The 16,271-nt window shown below is 44.3% G+C and overlaps 2 protein-coding genes and 1 long non-coding RNA gene across 5 annotated transcripts in view; 2 read left to right on the forward strand and 1 right to left on the reverse strand.

The window, feature by feature from the left end:
• Positions 1-3,408, forward strand: part of BICD2 (BICD cargo adaptor 2) — a 60,646-nt gene extending 57,238 nt beyond the window's left edge. Inside the window, exon 8 of the mRNA XM_015875270.3 lies at positions 1,234-3,408. Coding sequence (XP_015730756.1) covers positions 1,234-1,239 — 6 coding nt within the window. The 3' untranslated portion in view covers positions 1,240-3,408. The remainder of the gene's footprint in view (positions 1-1,233) is intronic.
• Positions 3,409-8,862: 5,454 nt separating this feature from the next.
• Positions 8,863-11,973, reverse strand: LOC146758367 (uncharacterized). Its single transcript, XR_014934532.1, has 3 exons — positions 11,839-11,973; positions 9,411-9,469; positions 8,863-9,280 (listed from the first exon to the last, which is right to left on the reverse strand). It is a non-coding gene; the product is annotated as an uncharacterized LOC146758367 (long non-coding RNA).
• Positions 11,936-16,271, forward strand: part of FGD3 (FYVE, RhoGEF and PH domain containing 3) — a 92,319-nt gene continuing 87,983 nt past the window's right edge. The window contains exons 1-2 of one of the 3 annotated variants that reach the window (XM_085516487.1): positions 11,936-12,127; positions 13,007-13,608. In XM_085516487.1, coding sequence (XP_085372613.1) covers positions 13,542-13,608 — 67 coding nt within the window. In that variant the 5' untranslated portion in view covers positions 11,936-12,127; positions 13,007-13,541. The remainder of the gene's footprint in view (positions 12,128-13,006; positions 13,609-16,271) is intronic. The other 2 variants (XM_085516486.1, XM_032447337.2) reach the window with 2 other exon arrangements.

Genomic DNA, 16,271 nt, shown 5'->3' on the forward strand with positions numbered 1-16,271 from the left:
TAGAAAATAGGCCCTGTGCATCTGCTATTACTTTGTTTAGAAAACACTGAGTTCTCCTGAATCTGAGCTTTAATAGTGCTAAGCATCAGGTTTGATATTTTAGAAGCAAGGCATCTTTTAACAATTCTCAATCCTGCTTTTCTCTTCTTTGCTGCACAATCTTCCAAAAGGCCTTTACTCTTCTCATTCCTGCATTAAGTGTAATGTAAAAATACTTGGTGAAGCAGGCATGGTGTGCTAACCTTCTCTGCTCCAATAGAAACAGTTAGAAGTTTGCTTCCGCTATGGTAGGGAGCTGTAATACATTTTTCACTGCATCGTGCATCTCTGATTGCAGTATTTTCACAAAATACTGATGGCAGAAAAGTAAATTTGAGAAACTAATTGAATTAATTACTAGGTTTGATCCAAATCAACTCCAGCTTTATAGAAAGATCTCAGTGTGATCGGATGGTGACTATTACTATTGGTCTTAGCTCACACTTTGCAGTTCCAAGCATGAACAACTTTGCTATCAGCAGAATAGTCCTAGTAATCATTTCTACCTTCTTTCATTTCTGTGGATCTATAAGGGAAAGGACAAACCTCACTGCTATTTGGGCTTGTTGAAGTCATGGTTAAACAACTTCTAGCATCTATTATAATTTAAAATAAGAAAAGAGCCGTGGTGGTAAAGGTGACTTGATCCTGCTGTTTGTATTTTTAGATAATGCTTATATTTAAGATTGAGGCTTGTAATTCCTGATTAACCATTTCTTAAGATGTATGTTTGCTGTAAGTTTTTCACATCACTTCCAGTGGGTTGGGCTAAAGCATGAAAACTTCCTTAAGCCGCCACCTACCTCTGCAAGCAGGCTCATCTGAATGATGCTGTCTGCATTGGCCTGCATGACACACTGACCCGCATGTTTCTGAAAGCCTAAAGCTTCACTGAAAGTGTTTCTTGCACATTTATTGCTGTTAACTTGTGCTTGAACAGCAAAGCTTTATTCAGTACTTGTAAGAAACTTTCTTTCTGCAAAGCTGTTGCTTCCAGGCTGAACTCGTAAAGCTTGGAAAGCATCTTTGAGCTAAATTCGCTGCTTCAACCCCAGCAAGCTAACAGACTCCCCCAACAACTAACCTGCTATGGAGCTTTGTGCAGCACGTCGTGTTAAGTTGTCAGTTCTTGGAGAAATAAACACTGATTTTTTTTCCTAATGCTATTTTATGTTTGTTTTTCCCATTTTTCAGCTGTAGAATAGTCCATGGAGAAGGCCTTTCCAACAGTGCAACAGCATTTCTTAGCCTCTTTCATTACGGTTAAAAGTGGTGGTAGCCCATTGCACAAAGAATGCAAACCACTGCCCCCATCCTAACTTTTGAGAACACCTTTCCCTGTGTACTACCTGAAACTTCCCTTTTATGTCTCAAGCTATAAAACAAACAAGCTTTACCTATAAGTGCTGCTGCAGTAAGAAAACTTACAAGTGCTGAAGAAACCTACTTCAAATGTATCGGTCACCACGTTAGTTTATGATCTACTAGAAATGTCTGGACGGGGGAATTTCTTATTTCATTGCAGATGCTCGTTGTTCATCTGATCGGTAAACCTGTGCACTTTTGATATTTTGATATTTAGCTTCTTTAATTCCTTATGTAGAAGAGTTTATATAAAGGCGGTGGTTTGTGCTCGTAGTTCCTCTCCGACTTCGACTTCTGATGGTTGATTTCTACATCAGCACGTGGCAGAGATGGGTGGTTTTTTTTGGCTCTAGATGTGTTTAGAAAAGAGTTTCAACACAAAACAGGAGCTCTGCTAAACTATGTGTGTGCTGTGCTTCAGCAGCTTTTTATTATTATGAAATGTTAAGCTTTATATGTTGAAATTACTGGTTTTTTTGTTTTGTTTTGTTTTTTTAACTGCCATATTCATTAAGAAATCCAGGGTATTCCAATTCTGGGGTTTTTTTCATATTGTATTATTATTCTTAGGAATAGTTCAATGTAACAAGAAGAAAACTTGACTTTGCTCTGGTTAAAACAGTAATAGGCACTTGAAAAAATAGAAGATAACTAGTATTACCTATGAATTCCAGAATTCCTGGGTTTTAGGAAGCTGAAGTATTATTGATTAACAGAATTTTATACAACTGTACCAGTTAAATTCCAAATTGGAATTGTTTTGTTACTTTTTCATTTGTATTGTGCCAAATTATGGTACACTGAGAAAGAAAAAATTCTAAAGTTGTGGATGATGGGGTGTTATCTATCAGCGCCTTCTGTCATTAATTATTGCCAGTAGTGCCTTTAATCATTTTAAGGGAGAATCTTAGGATAGCTTCGTCTGTACAAGAAGAAACGGAATGGTTGTTTTGGAACTTAGTGAAGACGTGGAGCAATAAGTGCAAAGTGAAACTCCCCTTTCGCACATTTTTAATGGTAGTCTGACTGTACTAGAGGTTATATATACAAGGAATTGTAAAGAATTCTGTTAGTCAATGATATTTCACTGTGCAAATCCTTACAAATTCAAGGGGGGGAAGGGAAAAAAACCAAACCCGAACCAAACCCGAATACACTTTGGGAACCAAACGGGCTCACAGCAAACAAACGAGCGAGACGCAGAAACACATTTGTGTAACAGTACAGAGAATATCGGGTATCTTGGTGTTTTGTTAGCTTCGTATGGTGGTGGATGCAGTTAACCATAGTATTGTTTGCAAATGTGGACAGCGGGACGTTAATATCCTCTCTTGCATGTTATATCTAATCATTGTGATTCCAGGAAACAGAAACATGGGAGCGCGTCACCAAGCCGTACCCAGCACCTGGGTGCTGTTTGTTGAGGCTGATGGCAGTGATTAAATTGGTACTTGTTGGGGGTAACCCTGACCCTCCTCAAAAAACCCAGTACAAATTGAAACTATATTGACAGCGGGGGAAAGATTTCTGTTTGCTGGAAAGAAAAAAAAAAAGAATGAGGTTATTATTCCTAGATGTGGGGACTTGTTTGTATTTCCATCTTCTGTTACAGTATTGATTCATAAGAAATATTGTTGCATTTAAAATTACTACATTTGTATGTGGGTATTTATTTGAAATGACGTCGGAAGTACTGTATTATGTTCTATGTGCATTACCTTTTAGTGGTGGATTGGTCTCCATTTAATGTCCTATGCATGTATTCTTGGCCAAGTAACCTTTACTCAGACCTGAAAGAAGTGGTTGTTAAAAGAGGCAAATTAAAAGAGGCAAAAACGTGGGAACTGATTCTTAAAAGTATAATCGTGTGTTAATTGGATAACCTTAGGAGGCATAGAGGGAAAAACATTACTTCCAAATTAATACAAAAAGTGTTAATGTAGGAAAGCAATCTGCCTGCGTAAAGGTAGTCACATTGGCAGTATCAATAAAAGAGAAAAGGAATCACGTTTTCCGCTTGTGCTTTTTGCTTTCTTGTGTTTTTAAGAAGGGTACCGTGTGAATCTGTCAGCTTTGCTAAGCTGTTTTCCCAGTGGGGCTCAATGAATGCACTGTTTTCCTAAGCTAAATGAATGCTCTTACCTGAGAGAAACGGAGAACTTACAGCTAAGTTTGCTGCAAGAGTGCGGAATTAATTCTTTGTGCTCGTATCTGAGGGTGCTGCATCAGAAGCTGCATCCTCAGTGCAGCTTCACTGGTGTTTCTATGATTGGTTCTGAGGGAGATGGGCTGAATCTGTTCCACTGATAGCGGGCAAACATTGGCAGCAGCAGAGGAAAGGGCTCACGTATGTTTGTCACCGCTGTGGGAAGGGCAGGGCTGATGCTCGTGGTGGCTCCTGGTCCTGAGATGACACGTGGATTGCTCGTATGCTCTTCAGAACATGGTAAGAAAACATTTACCCAGTAGAATTACCCAACAAACCCACAGACAAAGAAACAGGTAAGGAGTGTTTGGGAGCATGGCTAAGGATTGCTGTGTCTATAGAAGGATATCCCTGAGTGATTAACTGATAGTGACTCACAGGAATATTAAATATGGTTCCATACTATTTAACTCTCACTTCCCTGTGTGGGAGTCTTACCACTATTCTAACTTACCCTTCATATCGCTGGCAGCAACCAGGTTTATTACATCAGCTGCTCATCACGATGTGTAATTCAAGAGTGGTGTCACTTCTAACAGCACCTCAAAGAAACTTGCTGAATTGTGTGTGTTCCACCAGCAGAGCGTATCTGCTGGGATGGGGGGCCTCAATATGTAGTTTTGCTATAGTGGGAGCTGCGTCTGCAGCTTGATTTCAGGGAGGGAACATAGATGTGTGTGCAAGTGACAGAAGAACAAGAATAGACCTGTGCAAGTACTGAGGCAACGCAATTAAAAACGCTTTCATAGCAAAATAAAACAATGGAAGTAGAATATTCAGCTTAAAAGCGATAAATTAAAGCGTGAATTCCTTTGGCTGCTTTCTGTGTAGAAAAAATGCAGTGCCTGCAGGGGGATGTTGCTGATGTTGAGTTGGGAGGGTGGGTCGCCAGTGAAATTCCAGAGTACGGATGTTGCTGTATTTAGGTTGGGGGAAAGGAATCTCCCAGCTCTAATTAACACTCTTGCTTGCTGTGGATCATCGATGTCACCATCTTTTCTGGTTCCTTTTCTGAGGTGAGTTCAACTCTTGGTTCTAACCTCCAAGACTGTTTCCTGAGGAGCAGTGACTTCTCACATGTGCTGCTTCTTCATGTCTGTGGGGATCAAAACTCTTCTGAAGAGACCTGACAGAGCATTGCCCAGCAAAGGAACAAGGAATGTTCCTTCTCACATCTCTGCAGCTTCCACCTGCGTTGTTGCACAGGAGGTGCTGCTTTCACAGAGGCATAAGAACAGCAGCAAAAGCATCCACTGATCCTATCCCAAATACCTTTTTGTGGGTTAACTGAAGTGTATGTGAAGGGGTGAGGAGGAGGAGGAGAGGGAGGGATGCAAGAATATGAAGGAGGCAGCTCGGAAAAAATGGCAGCAATGGATTAGGTTGGGCTGTTTGAGCAACTCGGAGCAGCTGGAGCTGCTGTGGGCAGGGAGTTGTTGGCATAAAGCCTAGGAACAGCTCAATTCCAAAAAAGCAGCTGGCAAATGAGTGCAGTCTGGTAGCACAGACTGCACAGTGTGCACTTCTCTGTCTTAAAGGGATCGAGTCGTGGTTTTAGTAGCCATTGGGACAGGAAAAGGCACATGAGATTAGAAGAAGGAACAGTGTGAGATGAGAAGGTGCAGGAAAGGAATATGTTGGTGTGTGTAAATTCAGAGCATTTCATGCAGGTTCCCCAGGATGCAGCAGTTGTTTTCTACTTAAGTTCACAGATTTTCTATTGAAGCATATGAAGGTATTTTAAATTAATATCTGAGACAAATTAAATACAGGTATGCTTGTCTGAATGTGAGTATCAAGTTTAAGCAGATAAATTTGACTAGTCCCAGGTTGCTTTCAAACACAGTTTAAACTTCATTTGCACCTATAGCATTGCATTAAGAGAACTAAGTTTGCTTGAAGACTTCTACATACCTGACCCAAAGTACAGCTATCTTGATGTGCACTAGTTTATACTGGAACACGTGAACCAGTCTAAAACTGGTGTAAGTTTGGTGAAGAAGTTCTCTTCAAGGTGAGCAGGAAGGAGTGTGAGTCCCTGACTGTGGCTCCCTGCCCATTGCTAACTGGTTTGATTTCATTCTCAGTGCCCAGCACATCAAGGCATTCATTTGGACAGATGACTTGAAGTTTGCACTGCCGGACCAGTTTGTGCAGAATGTGGGGAGGATCTGGCCAATATGAAGTTGCTTATTCAGTCATATTCTCTACCAAGTCTGGCCACCAATGAAGGTTTATCTGCTTTTCTTCTATGTGGCACGGGTGCTGTAAGTACCACGTTTCCAGTTCAGCCCCCTTGTGCTTAATTAGAGAACTGCTTTAATGCCTGGAATGTCTCTGTAATCTCAGCTCTGTGAAATGCCTCTGCCTGTGTTCTGAGGGGCAGAGGGACCAAGTATGGAAGATAAACCCCCTTCCCATCTTTCTAGAATTCTCTTCCACACACCAGGATAGAGAAAAAGCAGCAACAACAAGAAGCCCATACAAGTCCAAGTGCCAGTGCTTAAAAGTAGTGCCAGTGCCTGGTTTAGAGGTCTTGGCTGCTGAACATTGCAGTGTTTCAAAAGGAAAAACCTTGAGTATGTTCGCTGCAGTTAGCTGGGAAAGGACGGGATGTCCTACAGTCATTCTTTTCTTCTCTTTGGTTCTCCGCAGTCTTTCTTATAAAGGGTCGTTTCATTCTCATTAACTCTTTAATTCCAGATTAAGGGCACGTTCCTGCCATAAGCATTTCAAAACGCTTCAAAAATTCCTGTATCGGGCTGGTAGCTCGAGGTGACAGAATAACATTCATAACTAAAGGGTAGAAAACGTAGAAGGGATATGCTCAGTCTGCCTGAGCATGCAAATACCATCGCTTGCAACGGAGTTAATTTAGGAGCAGGGCTGCGAATAGAACACTAGATGGCAGTGCAGTACAGAGCGGCTCCTCCTTGGCTGCCTGCAAGGAAAACGTGCGCTGATGGCAAAGCAAAAATCATCGCGTTTGTTCCACGCTAAAAGATTTGACTTTTGTCTCAAGAATTCTCCCCTTCCCTCCCACTCCCTTTCCTTCCTTCCCCTCTTTAGCTTTGCCAGTGTTCCCCGTGGCTTTTCACAGCTCATCTTGAATGTATTTCTTGCTCTTCTGACAAGTTTGGCAGGTTTGGAACATAAAGCTTTATGAATGGTTACCATTGCTGCAACTGATTACCCTAAGAATCACATGATAGACAATAAATGGAACCACAAGTTCTAAGGGATTTCTTTCTACTTTTTTAATCCCTCTGGTAACTCAGCTCGGTTCTTGAGCACTCACCATCTGTCACTGTGCCACAAAATCAAGTATTTGGGACTCGTGCTGGATCTGCCATGACTGGGAACCTGCCCTGCATGCTAATTGTCGTGTCTCGTAAGGATGGGTGGTGGGCTAGCACCAGTTTTTCATGCAGCAGGAGCTCAGCCCACTTTGCTCCTTGGCCTCTCCTCCATCAGAAGGTTGATAGCACTGTTTTCAAGCAGCATGGCCAAGATCTCATGATAGTGAGCACAGTGGACTGTGACCATGGCCAGATTAGGTGGAGGCAGTCACAAATGAAAGAACACTTCTCCATGTTTCCAGCTCACCACTTCCCAATGTGCCCATTTGTGCAGGGCCCTTGTGGAAGGTAATGTTAGGCCAGCGCTGCTGAGGCTCTTGCAGCAAATGTTGAGTCCTTGTCATAAGGAGAGGAACAAAGCAAGAACTATTGAAATAAGCCATAAATCCCATTTCCTAAAGGATAGCGTGGCCACACATGCATGGCAGACAGAATGCAGTTCAATGTGCAGCCTTATGGAGGCTGTCATGCTTTGGCTCTATTCCCTGTCATGCCATCACAGCTTGGGATCTCACACTACTTTTAGTTGTCGGAGAATGAAGCAGCAGCCTGATGGCTCTGGACTGCACTGGACGTGAATTCATGGTGTACCTTTCTAGATGCCATCATTCTTCATGTAAGTGAAATAATCTGATAGATGCTTTTATCATCTGGTCAAAGCAGCTCCCAGCGCCAACCAGCCCTTCTCTATGGTAAGACTGAATGAAAACACAGACTTCACTGGGGAGCATTTATGGTATGAAGGCAAGAAAAAGAGGACCCTTAATCACTACTGAATTATGGTAAGATATAGAGGTGCATGCAGATGTGGGGAAACATTGGCCCCAAGCTCTTTTCAGTAGCATTTCATAAATGCACAAGAAAGACCAACATTAAATGGTTTGCCCTCATTCTGCCATCTTTTCTTTTTTGAACGCTTCAGTCTTCAAAGAGGTTGGAGAAAGAGCCTTCTTATTTACACAAAGATTAAGGCAAAACTTCATCGAGATTGTGATACCGCGTGGTCTATGTGAAGAGCAAGTGGTGATGGCTGGTTTGAACCTTTCATACCTGATGGTTGAAGAGTGGTTTTGTATGAAAACTTAATAATCACTTGAAGGGCCAAAGAATCTTTTTTTAAAGAAAAATGTTTGCATGAATTCTGTCAATATTGTACTAACTGCTCCAATGATTTTCTTCAGACTAAAGCAGTTTTAAATGATCTGGCTTTAACTTATTTGCAGGGTCACCCATAAGTTAGACAAATACTGAAGTAATTGACTTGAAGTACTTTGGTGACATTATGAGAACGCCATTAGCAAAACTCAAATGAGCATTGGTTTCTGCACCCGGATTAATATTGACTGGAATGACAAAATCAAGAGCTATAATTCTCTCTCCCTGATGAAAAGCTGAGCTGAGTCTGCTGGACCATCACGGCAGATCTTACAAGTCAACATTTCTGGTGTTTTTCAAACTGGAGTAAACTTCTGTGTCCTGAAAAACAGCATTTCCTTCTCTCTTACAGAGATTCCAGCTTAAATACGTAACTTATCAAAGCAAAAAATTGATACATTTTCACTTTTGGCTGATTTTACTGCAAATTTTGGGGTAGAAATCTACAATGCCATTTATATTACTTACTTCCGAACTAATACTTTCCCAGAAGGTTTTATCCAAGCCCTGCTCGAAGGCAGGAGCATTTAGGAACCTCTGTCCTTTTCCTTTTGAATAATGGGGTTTATGTTCCTGAAGGGCTTTGCTTTTGAAAAACATCAACCCCGATGTATCTGTGCCATGTCAGATGATTACATTCATAAAGCACATCTTGTTCTGGAGGTAGTATAAAAGTCAGTTTTGTTTGAAAACAGTTAATCAAAGGGTGACAAGCTTTAACTCCTCGTTTACTTTACAACGTGATACAGAATAAATTAGAAACGTGGGACTGGAAGGACCCTCTGGGTCACTGAGTTCATCCCTAACTCTGCAGATGGATCTACGTGTCTGACAGCCCTACACCTTCGAGTAGGCTAAAAATATAAATGCAGAACCACCGTAAATACAAACTAATGTATGCACAGAGGTTTCTGCAACACTACTGTGTTCTGTCTTAATTTCACCTTGGTATTCTGGTTGTGGCGAGCAAACAGAGACGCACTCACTGACAGACCAGGAGTCTGCTGGCTGCCACGCGTGTTGGCTTTTAGTAAATGGGTCAGGAACATCTCATTCTTCGCATCTTCAGCTCCTGTGACTGCGGATAGTTGGAGATGAAGCTTAACTTTCCTGGTCAGGACACCTGGAGTCCACTGCTGATCTAGGGCACTTCACACTTAGAGACACAGAAGATAGGAGAGAAGCAAAACGAGTGAACCCAGCGTTCTTGTAGAGCACTGATGTCAGAGTAAGAGCAGCAGGATTATTGTTTTCCTTAGCACAGCATTTAAAAGATGGGTACTGACTCTGTTGTCTTCCTTAGGGACTCCAAGAAGAACATTTTGGTTCTTGTGAAGATCAGGTTCTTTAAAGAGAAGGTGACACACTGCGATCATAATTTATCAATGATATCAGCCTCCTTCTGCTCTGAGTCCAGAGCACAACTTGATGTATATAACCATCCAGAAGACCTGAATCAATTTATATGGAAAAAAAAAATGTCAGGCTGGTGTGTACCACTGAGATTAGAAATGCTCAGATTTGAAATCCCTCAGTGTTAAGGACTGCAGACCCTGGTACAAATTTAAGTCATTTACAAAGCAAGGATTAAAGACTAAGTATTGCACTCTGCTAAAAAACCTTATGGCTGTACAAATAAGCTGCAAGACCCACGTCTTGCATGTCAGACTACTTTCCTCTTATCTGCAGTTCCTTCTTTTTGTCTCCCTGCTGCTCTGCTCTTTATTTGTCTCTGGATTCCTGGCTGCTCTGGTAACTGGTGCTGGTGAATGCAGAATTAACTTGTTTATGCCTAAGGTATCATTAAAAGAAAAAACAACAACCCACCCTACCTCAGTGGGGCTCATCTCCAAAGTATTTCCCCTCGAAAGCCGCCTTTGATGAATCATTTATTCCCAGGTTTTTATTTCTAAATATAAAGTGAAAGCAACAGAATCAGCCTCAGTGCTGTAAATTTGTATTGCAATTGCTGTTTTAATCTCACTGTGAATGAGAAATAAAGCCGTACTTCCTTTCTCTGTAATTGAAAGGGCTCAGTTTCAGATTGATGAAAATGAGATGGCGTAAACGGTCAAAAGACAAGTGATATTCACCTCCAAATCTTCATCTTCACATTAAAAGTAGGCTCTTCTAAAAGGAAAAAAGCCAACGCCATAATGCTCTGATCAGAGTTATAAATAAAGAATCTGTGCACAAAGGAACTTTGTATATTCAGTAGAGGAGTGTCATATGATGGCAAAAGCACATGAGGGTCACCCTGAGGATTACATCATCAGGACGAGAACACAACATGCATCTCTTGCATGAAAAGCATGTCGACAAAACCATGTATTAGCAAAGCCATAGCCATAGCTTCTTGGTCTCAATGTCTTATTAAACGTACAAGAGGTTATTTTTACCCTCTTTACCTTTATCTTTCCTGGACATGCAATATTAATCCTTCCTTAACTGCACAGCCTACCATTAATTGGTGTTGAGAGCACTCTTCTTGTAGAAGAATGTTAATGCGTTGTGACAGGTAACTTCTTTCTACTTGCGGAGAGAAAGAACGAGTGTTTGTGTGAACTCCACTGACTGCTGGATGTACCGACCCTTCCTCTTAGCCTTGTATACGTGTGTATTAGACACAAAGGCTTTGAAAGCAATAGAAAATAGCTCAAGATAAAGGGAACGTCCAATGGATGTTGCTCAGCACTTCAAAGCTTCAAGGATGAAAGTACGTTGTACTAAGTGCAACTTGCATTTGTAAGATTTAAGAAGTAATGGCCACAACTTAATATTAGCTTAAATGGTAAATTTCCTTCAGAATTATTCACTGAATTCAACAGGTTCTGGTCAGAGGTGCCAATTAAATACTGCCCACAGTGACTGTAAGAGCTGAGAGCACCTATGATGAAAAATGCCCTAAATCTATTGGGAAAACACAATCAATCAAACCCAAGTGCTGGGTAGGAAAGAAACACACAGGAAAGAAAACAACCCTCTTAAAGAATGATGGTCATTTGCTCTTATGGTGCCAGATCAAATACGCTTAATGTAAACACTTGTTTTGTCTTAGCTCTGTACATTAAAGCAAGGACCTCATTTTCCTGAGAGCAAAGAACGTGGATAATGTCCAACAATTGTTAAGCCTGTTTAAGCTGAACATGGGCTGTGTCTGATAACTGTCTAACAATACCAGGTAAGCTGGGCTGCCTGAGAGGACACAGCACCAGGGCTCGTGTTCTCTTTGCTCTCCACGCTGGAAGTGAAGGAATGTGAATGGAAGTGAATGGAAGTGAATGGACAGTGGTGTTGGGAACTGTCTGTGGCCATGGGACACGCTCCTTCAGCTCAGCCCTGCCACATGCTGTGTCCCTGGGCAGCTGCACCGCAGTGACTTGGCATTGGAGGCAACAGCTGGTGAGGACGCCTATAGCTTTTGGAAGCTTCATACCACGTTGCTTTGCCCAAACAAAACGGGGACAGACGTGGGGGTACCGAGCTTTGGTGCCTTCAAGGAGGGCGGCCTGTCCGACAGTCCAGCTCTAGGGGCCAGTGCCGTCCTGTCAGCACCGCAGCGTTCTGCTCTCGGATCTCTTGGCAGCTCCATCCCCTCGGGCCCTTCTTTCCCTTTAGGGTCTCCACCCCCGTATCGAGGCCTGCAGAGGGGCTGGGGGCCTCAGGGCCCAGCCGTGTTCCCCACCCCCGCCGCCCCCGGTCCTGTAGCCGCACCTGGCCGCAGGGCAGCCGGCCCCTCCCCGCCCTCGGGTCCCGTTCTCCGCCTGGGCCGGGCCGGGCCGAGGCTGTGGGAGCCCCTCCCGCCTCCGCCGCCTTCGGGGGCGCCTCGTCCCGCTCTCGGCGCCTCATGGCGCGATGCAGCTGCAGTGGGAGGGAGAGGAAACCCACCCCCCTCGCCCGGCGGCCGCCTTTGTAACCGCTCAGCCCGACTCGCCGCCCGGCCCAACTCGCAGCAGCTCGGGGAGCGACGGAGCGAGGAGGAGGGAACAGATGGAGCCGGAGGGTAAGAATAATACGGGCTAAGGGCGGGGGGACGGGGAAAGCGGGGCCCTACGAGCAGCTCCGCCGGACCCCGCGTCCCCGGGGAGAAGTTTCCGTGCTCGGCCGAGGCCGGGGGCGGTCAGGGGCCGCGGGGAGCGCCCGGCTGTGGGCGGTGGGGGCTCTGCGGACAGAGGCCGGCCCCTGGGCGGCCCCGATCCAGGTGTGAGCGGCCGGAGGGCAGCAAGGCCCGCCCGCCCCTTCCCCCGGCGTTGCCGGGCCCTCTGTCCGGCCCGGAGGGGGTGAGTTGGCCGGGTGGGGGCTGAGCGGGGCGGCCGGAGCGTGGCTCCCCCCGTGGCTTTGCCCTTTGCTGCAGGCCGGGCCGCCCCGCAACATCCCGCACCTTTTGTTGGGGTCCGGCGAGTTGCGACCGGGTATTTTTAGTTCTATCGAAAAACCACATAAAACCGGTTCTGTGAAACGCTGCTTTGGGTAGAGGACTATTATTAACTGAGGAGATCAAATTTATTTCCTGCCGATCCATATTTAGGCGCCGCGAAATGCCAAGTTTTGTTTTTTTTTTTTCCTTTGCTCCGCTCTCTCCTTTTTTTTCAATACCTTTTGGAGCTGTTAGTGCTTCTAATGTAAACCATTTCTAGTTGCAAATTGGAAACCTCTGAGCTGTAATGGGCTGTTGCGTTGAGCTGGCTGTCTCCCTTAAGCTCTACGAGAGCGCAAAAAGAAAAGGGAAAAAAAGCCCTACAAATCCTTATGAGATTCATGTTTAGAGAATTGGCTGCATACATCGTAGCTGCTTTTTAAACCTTGGTACCTAAGTCACATTTTCCATTCCAAATATTAAAGAGTGGTTAAAGGGATACGCTCTACCTTCGTTCCCGTGCAGGCTGGGGGGAACTTGAACACAAAGGAAAATGGCTCTACAGTTGGAAAGAATTGGAGGCGAACGTCTTCTTGCAGTGCCTGAAACGCAGCAGCACCGAGGAGTGAAAGAGACTATTGGCCATTGTTAGTGACCAGAGCTGGGTTTGTTGTCCATGCAGAGAAGTGGGCACAATGCAAATGGGATATGTGTTGATAAGCACATTGTTAAAAGTGGGTTTTGTGCTCGTTATAAGGTGTGTGTTTTAGTAGTAAGCTCATTTTCATACTATTAGTTAGGATGTAGTTACATAGATGATACTCTGACTAGGAGAGCCGTGTTTATAACATCATGGGCTGACATGTGCAAGCTGGTTTTGTTAGTATTTCTCCTTAGCTTAATAACGCTAGAGATAAGTGAATAACACTAAATTGAACTCAAAGTAAATCCTTCTTTTGAAGAAAAAATCCTGGTATGGAATTCCTCCTCTGCTGTGCTTCTTGGGTAGGTGAAGGCTGGATGAACCCAAGGAGGATGACAGTGAGTTGCAGACCTGCTGATGTTCCCCCTCTGCCCTGGCTCCTGGGTCACCCTGTCTGACCTCTGGCTTCTCCTGAGCTCCTCAGGTAGCTACAGTGTGCTGGCTTTGCAGATGGGACTGAAGGTGGGCTGGGGTACCTGCATTAGCAGCCTGTCTCCATTAAGTTACATAAAGAGCCAAAGGTCTCAAGTTAGATGCTGGTCGATGGGTGCTATAAATATCCCACCCTGTGCACGAACGTGTGGTTTTGGTGACTGTGGTTGGCTTTGGAGAGCGAGTTATTTCTGTTTTCCAAGTTAGAGCAGCCAGAGTGTGGTGATTGGTGTCAGTGATGTCTGTAGATACGGAGCTTGCTTGCTCTTGTGACGTTGTTCAGCTGTGTCCTGCTTGTTAAGCCCAGGCTCAGTTGGCATCAAAGTACTTTCATTGTGGTGCCTTGCATGTCTTGCCAGACATGAATGCAGGGCCTTATCTTTTCAGAGGGGTTCTTTGTCTTTACAGATGTGTAGATACAAGCCCAGTAGAGTATTGTCCTCCACAGAGATGGAAAGAAAGGTAGAAGATGGCAGTAGGTTGCCCTTTCCTTAAGGAAAAGTCGGTGTGGTCTGGCAGTGCGACAGGAGAGGCTGATCTGCAGAGCTCTTGTGAGTGTCCCCTGTAGCATGTCACTGGAGGTGATGATGTGCAAAGCAGTTGAGGTTTTGGTCCTGAAGTCTGTCAGAGATGTAGGAAAGGATTTTCTGTTCCAGCCAACGGAAGGGATTAATTCAACAGAGCGGTGATGGTCCTCGTGGCTTCTCATGTGTCATGAGCTTCTGTAGCACGCTCAAGAAGGAGGAGGAGGAGTCCTAGGGCTGTAGCAGTGGAAGCAGGTTATAGGGACCCTGGGACACCAGCAAGAAAAGCTCTGGAGGTCTGAATCCAAGGTGGTAACTTCACACTTGTGCACTGTTTGCATTGCAGTAGTTTGGAGATGGGCTTTGTGGCTGCTTTGTGTTGGTTTGTTTTCAGTGCAGCCTTAGGTTTTTTAAACTCCGAGCTCCACAATTAAGTTCTTAGTTGTTTGTTTTTGGGGAAGCTTTATTCTCAGGCAAGCTGTGTGGGGTTGGGGGTGATTTGGAGACTGCAGCCCTCTGAAATCCTATCTAAAATTCATGCATTTCTCTCTGGTTTTCAACGTAAACCAAGCAGTGTCCTTGGGCTGCCCTTGGAAACAGTTCTGTCCTTCTGCATGCATCGGTTCAATGGGTGAACATTCTTGTTCCTGAGTGAAGCGTATCTGCTGCTGCTGACCCTGCTGGATGGCAATGGATGTATTGCCTTCAAATTGTTTGCATCTCCTTGTGATGAAGGAGACTTGTGAAGACCAGCAGACAGCAGTTGTGCTGGTGCAGATGGTCCTGCTTTGGTTGTTGTGCCCATGTTGTCCTTATGTGAATCGAAAGGACGACGAGTGTTAATGTAGCCGTGGTGTGATTAATGCTTTGTTTCTGTCCAGCTGTAAACCGGCTCTGACTAAAACAGCTGTAAACTTTTTAAATGCTTATTGAATAGGATTCATTTGCTTCTTCGGGCTGTTTTGTAAACAAGTTAAATATTTTGCTTGTACAAAATAATAAAAACTTAAAAGTTTGTAAAGCTATTAAAGAGAGGTGTTTGGCAAAACGAAGTAATAAATGCTTCTGTTTTGCATGACTGATTGTAGATATAGCATTGGGGCTTTGAGTCATTGGCTGTGTGAATGTTAACTTACCTGAGTGCAATAAACAAAGTTGTAGATTAAAAGCAGTAATAACTGCTGTGGCATTTGCTTTTGTCGGTGTTATCAAATTTTAATGTGAAAGTGAATGTTTTGCTTCGGAGACCTTGGTTTATGGTTAATGTCTGATGACGTTATCTGTGCTCATTATGTTGGGATACTGCGTGCTGTATCTTGGTGCTTGGCATTCTCTCCTGCAGCACTGAATGGAGGCAGAGGCTGATGCTCTTCTCCATTCCCTCCCTGACACGGCCATTGCTTTCTTTGGGCACTTCTCTGTACTTTACTGGGTAGCACCCAGGGTGCACTGTTGTGAACTGGCTTCCCAGTAATGACAGTATTTACAGCCTGTTGCCTCTGCGGTCCCTGACCACTACCTCTCAAAATACTTCCTGCTTTTTCTTCTGGTATCGCTGACTTTTGTTGCTGTTTTGGTCTTTGTGCAAAATGTGACTCTTATTTCATTTATTGATATTCCCACTTCCTTGTTTCCGGGGCTGCAGTGAATTATTTGACTTAAGTCCGTGGTGTGGGGCAGTGGGTTGGTGATGGAGCGGGCTGAGCGGGTTGGGGAAGCGGGCTGGCTCTTCTCTGCAGCCGTGTCGTGCAGCAATTGCCTGGGGAAGGAGCTTTTCTGTCTGGAAGGAATCTATGTCAGGTACTCAGGCAGCCTTTGTGACTTTCTTTAGATGCTTGTGACTTTCTGGAGCGCTCAGAGTTCTTAAAAGCAAGAATGGCCAATTCTAAGTTTTCAGATTCAGGTTTGTACAGTGCACTTAAACGTTAGAAGTATTGATTGCAGTTCTGGGGCGAGCTCTTGAGGCTGAGTAAGAGGCTGTCATCAGGCAGTGAATGGAATAATGTACGATTCATGGTCTTCGAATCTGCTATTAGTAGTAGGAAAAGGCATTTCCTTGGATGACAGAATCTCGAAGGCGTTAACAGAGAGGGATGGAGCAGACCACAGGAAACGGCTGCGAGAGGCGAGT

This window comes from Coturnix japonica, chromosome 15 (assembly GCF_054131305.1).
Source record: "Coturnix japonica strain WE chromosome 15, WE-NBRP24, whole genome shotgun sequence".
In the NCBI taxonomy this organism is placed as follows: domain Eukaryota; kingdom Metazoa; phylum Chordata; class Aves; order Galliformes; family Phasianidae; genus Coturnix; species Coturnix japonica.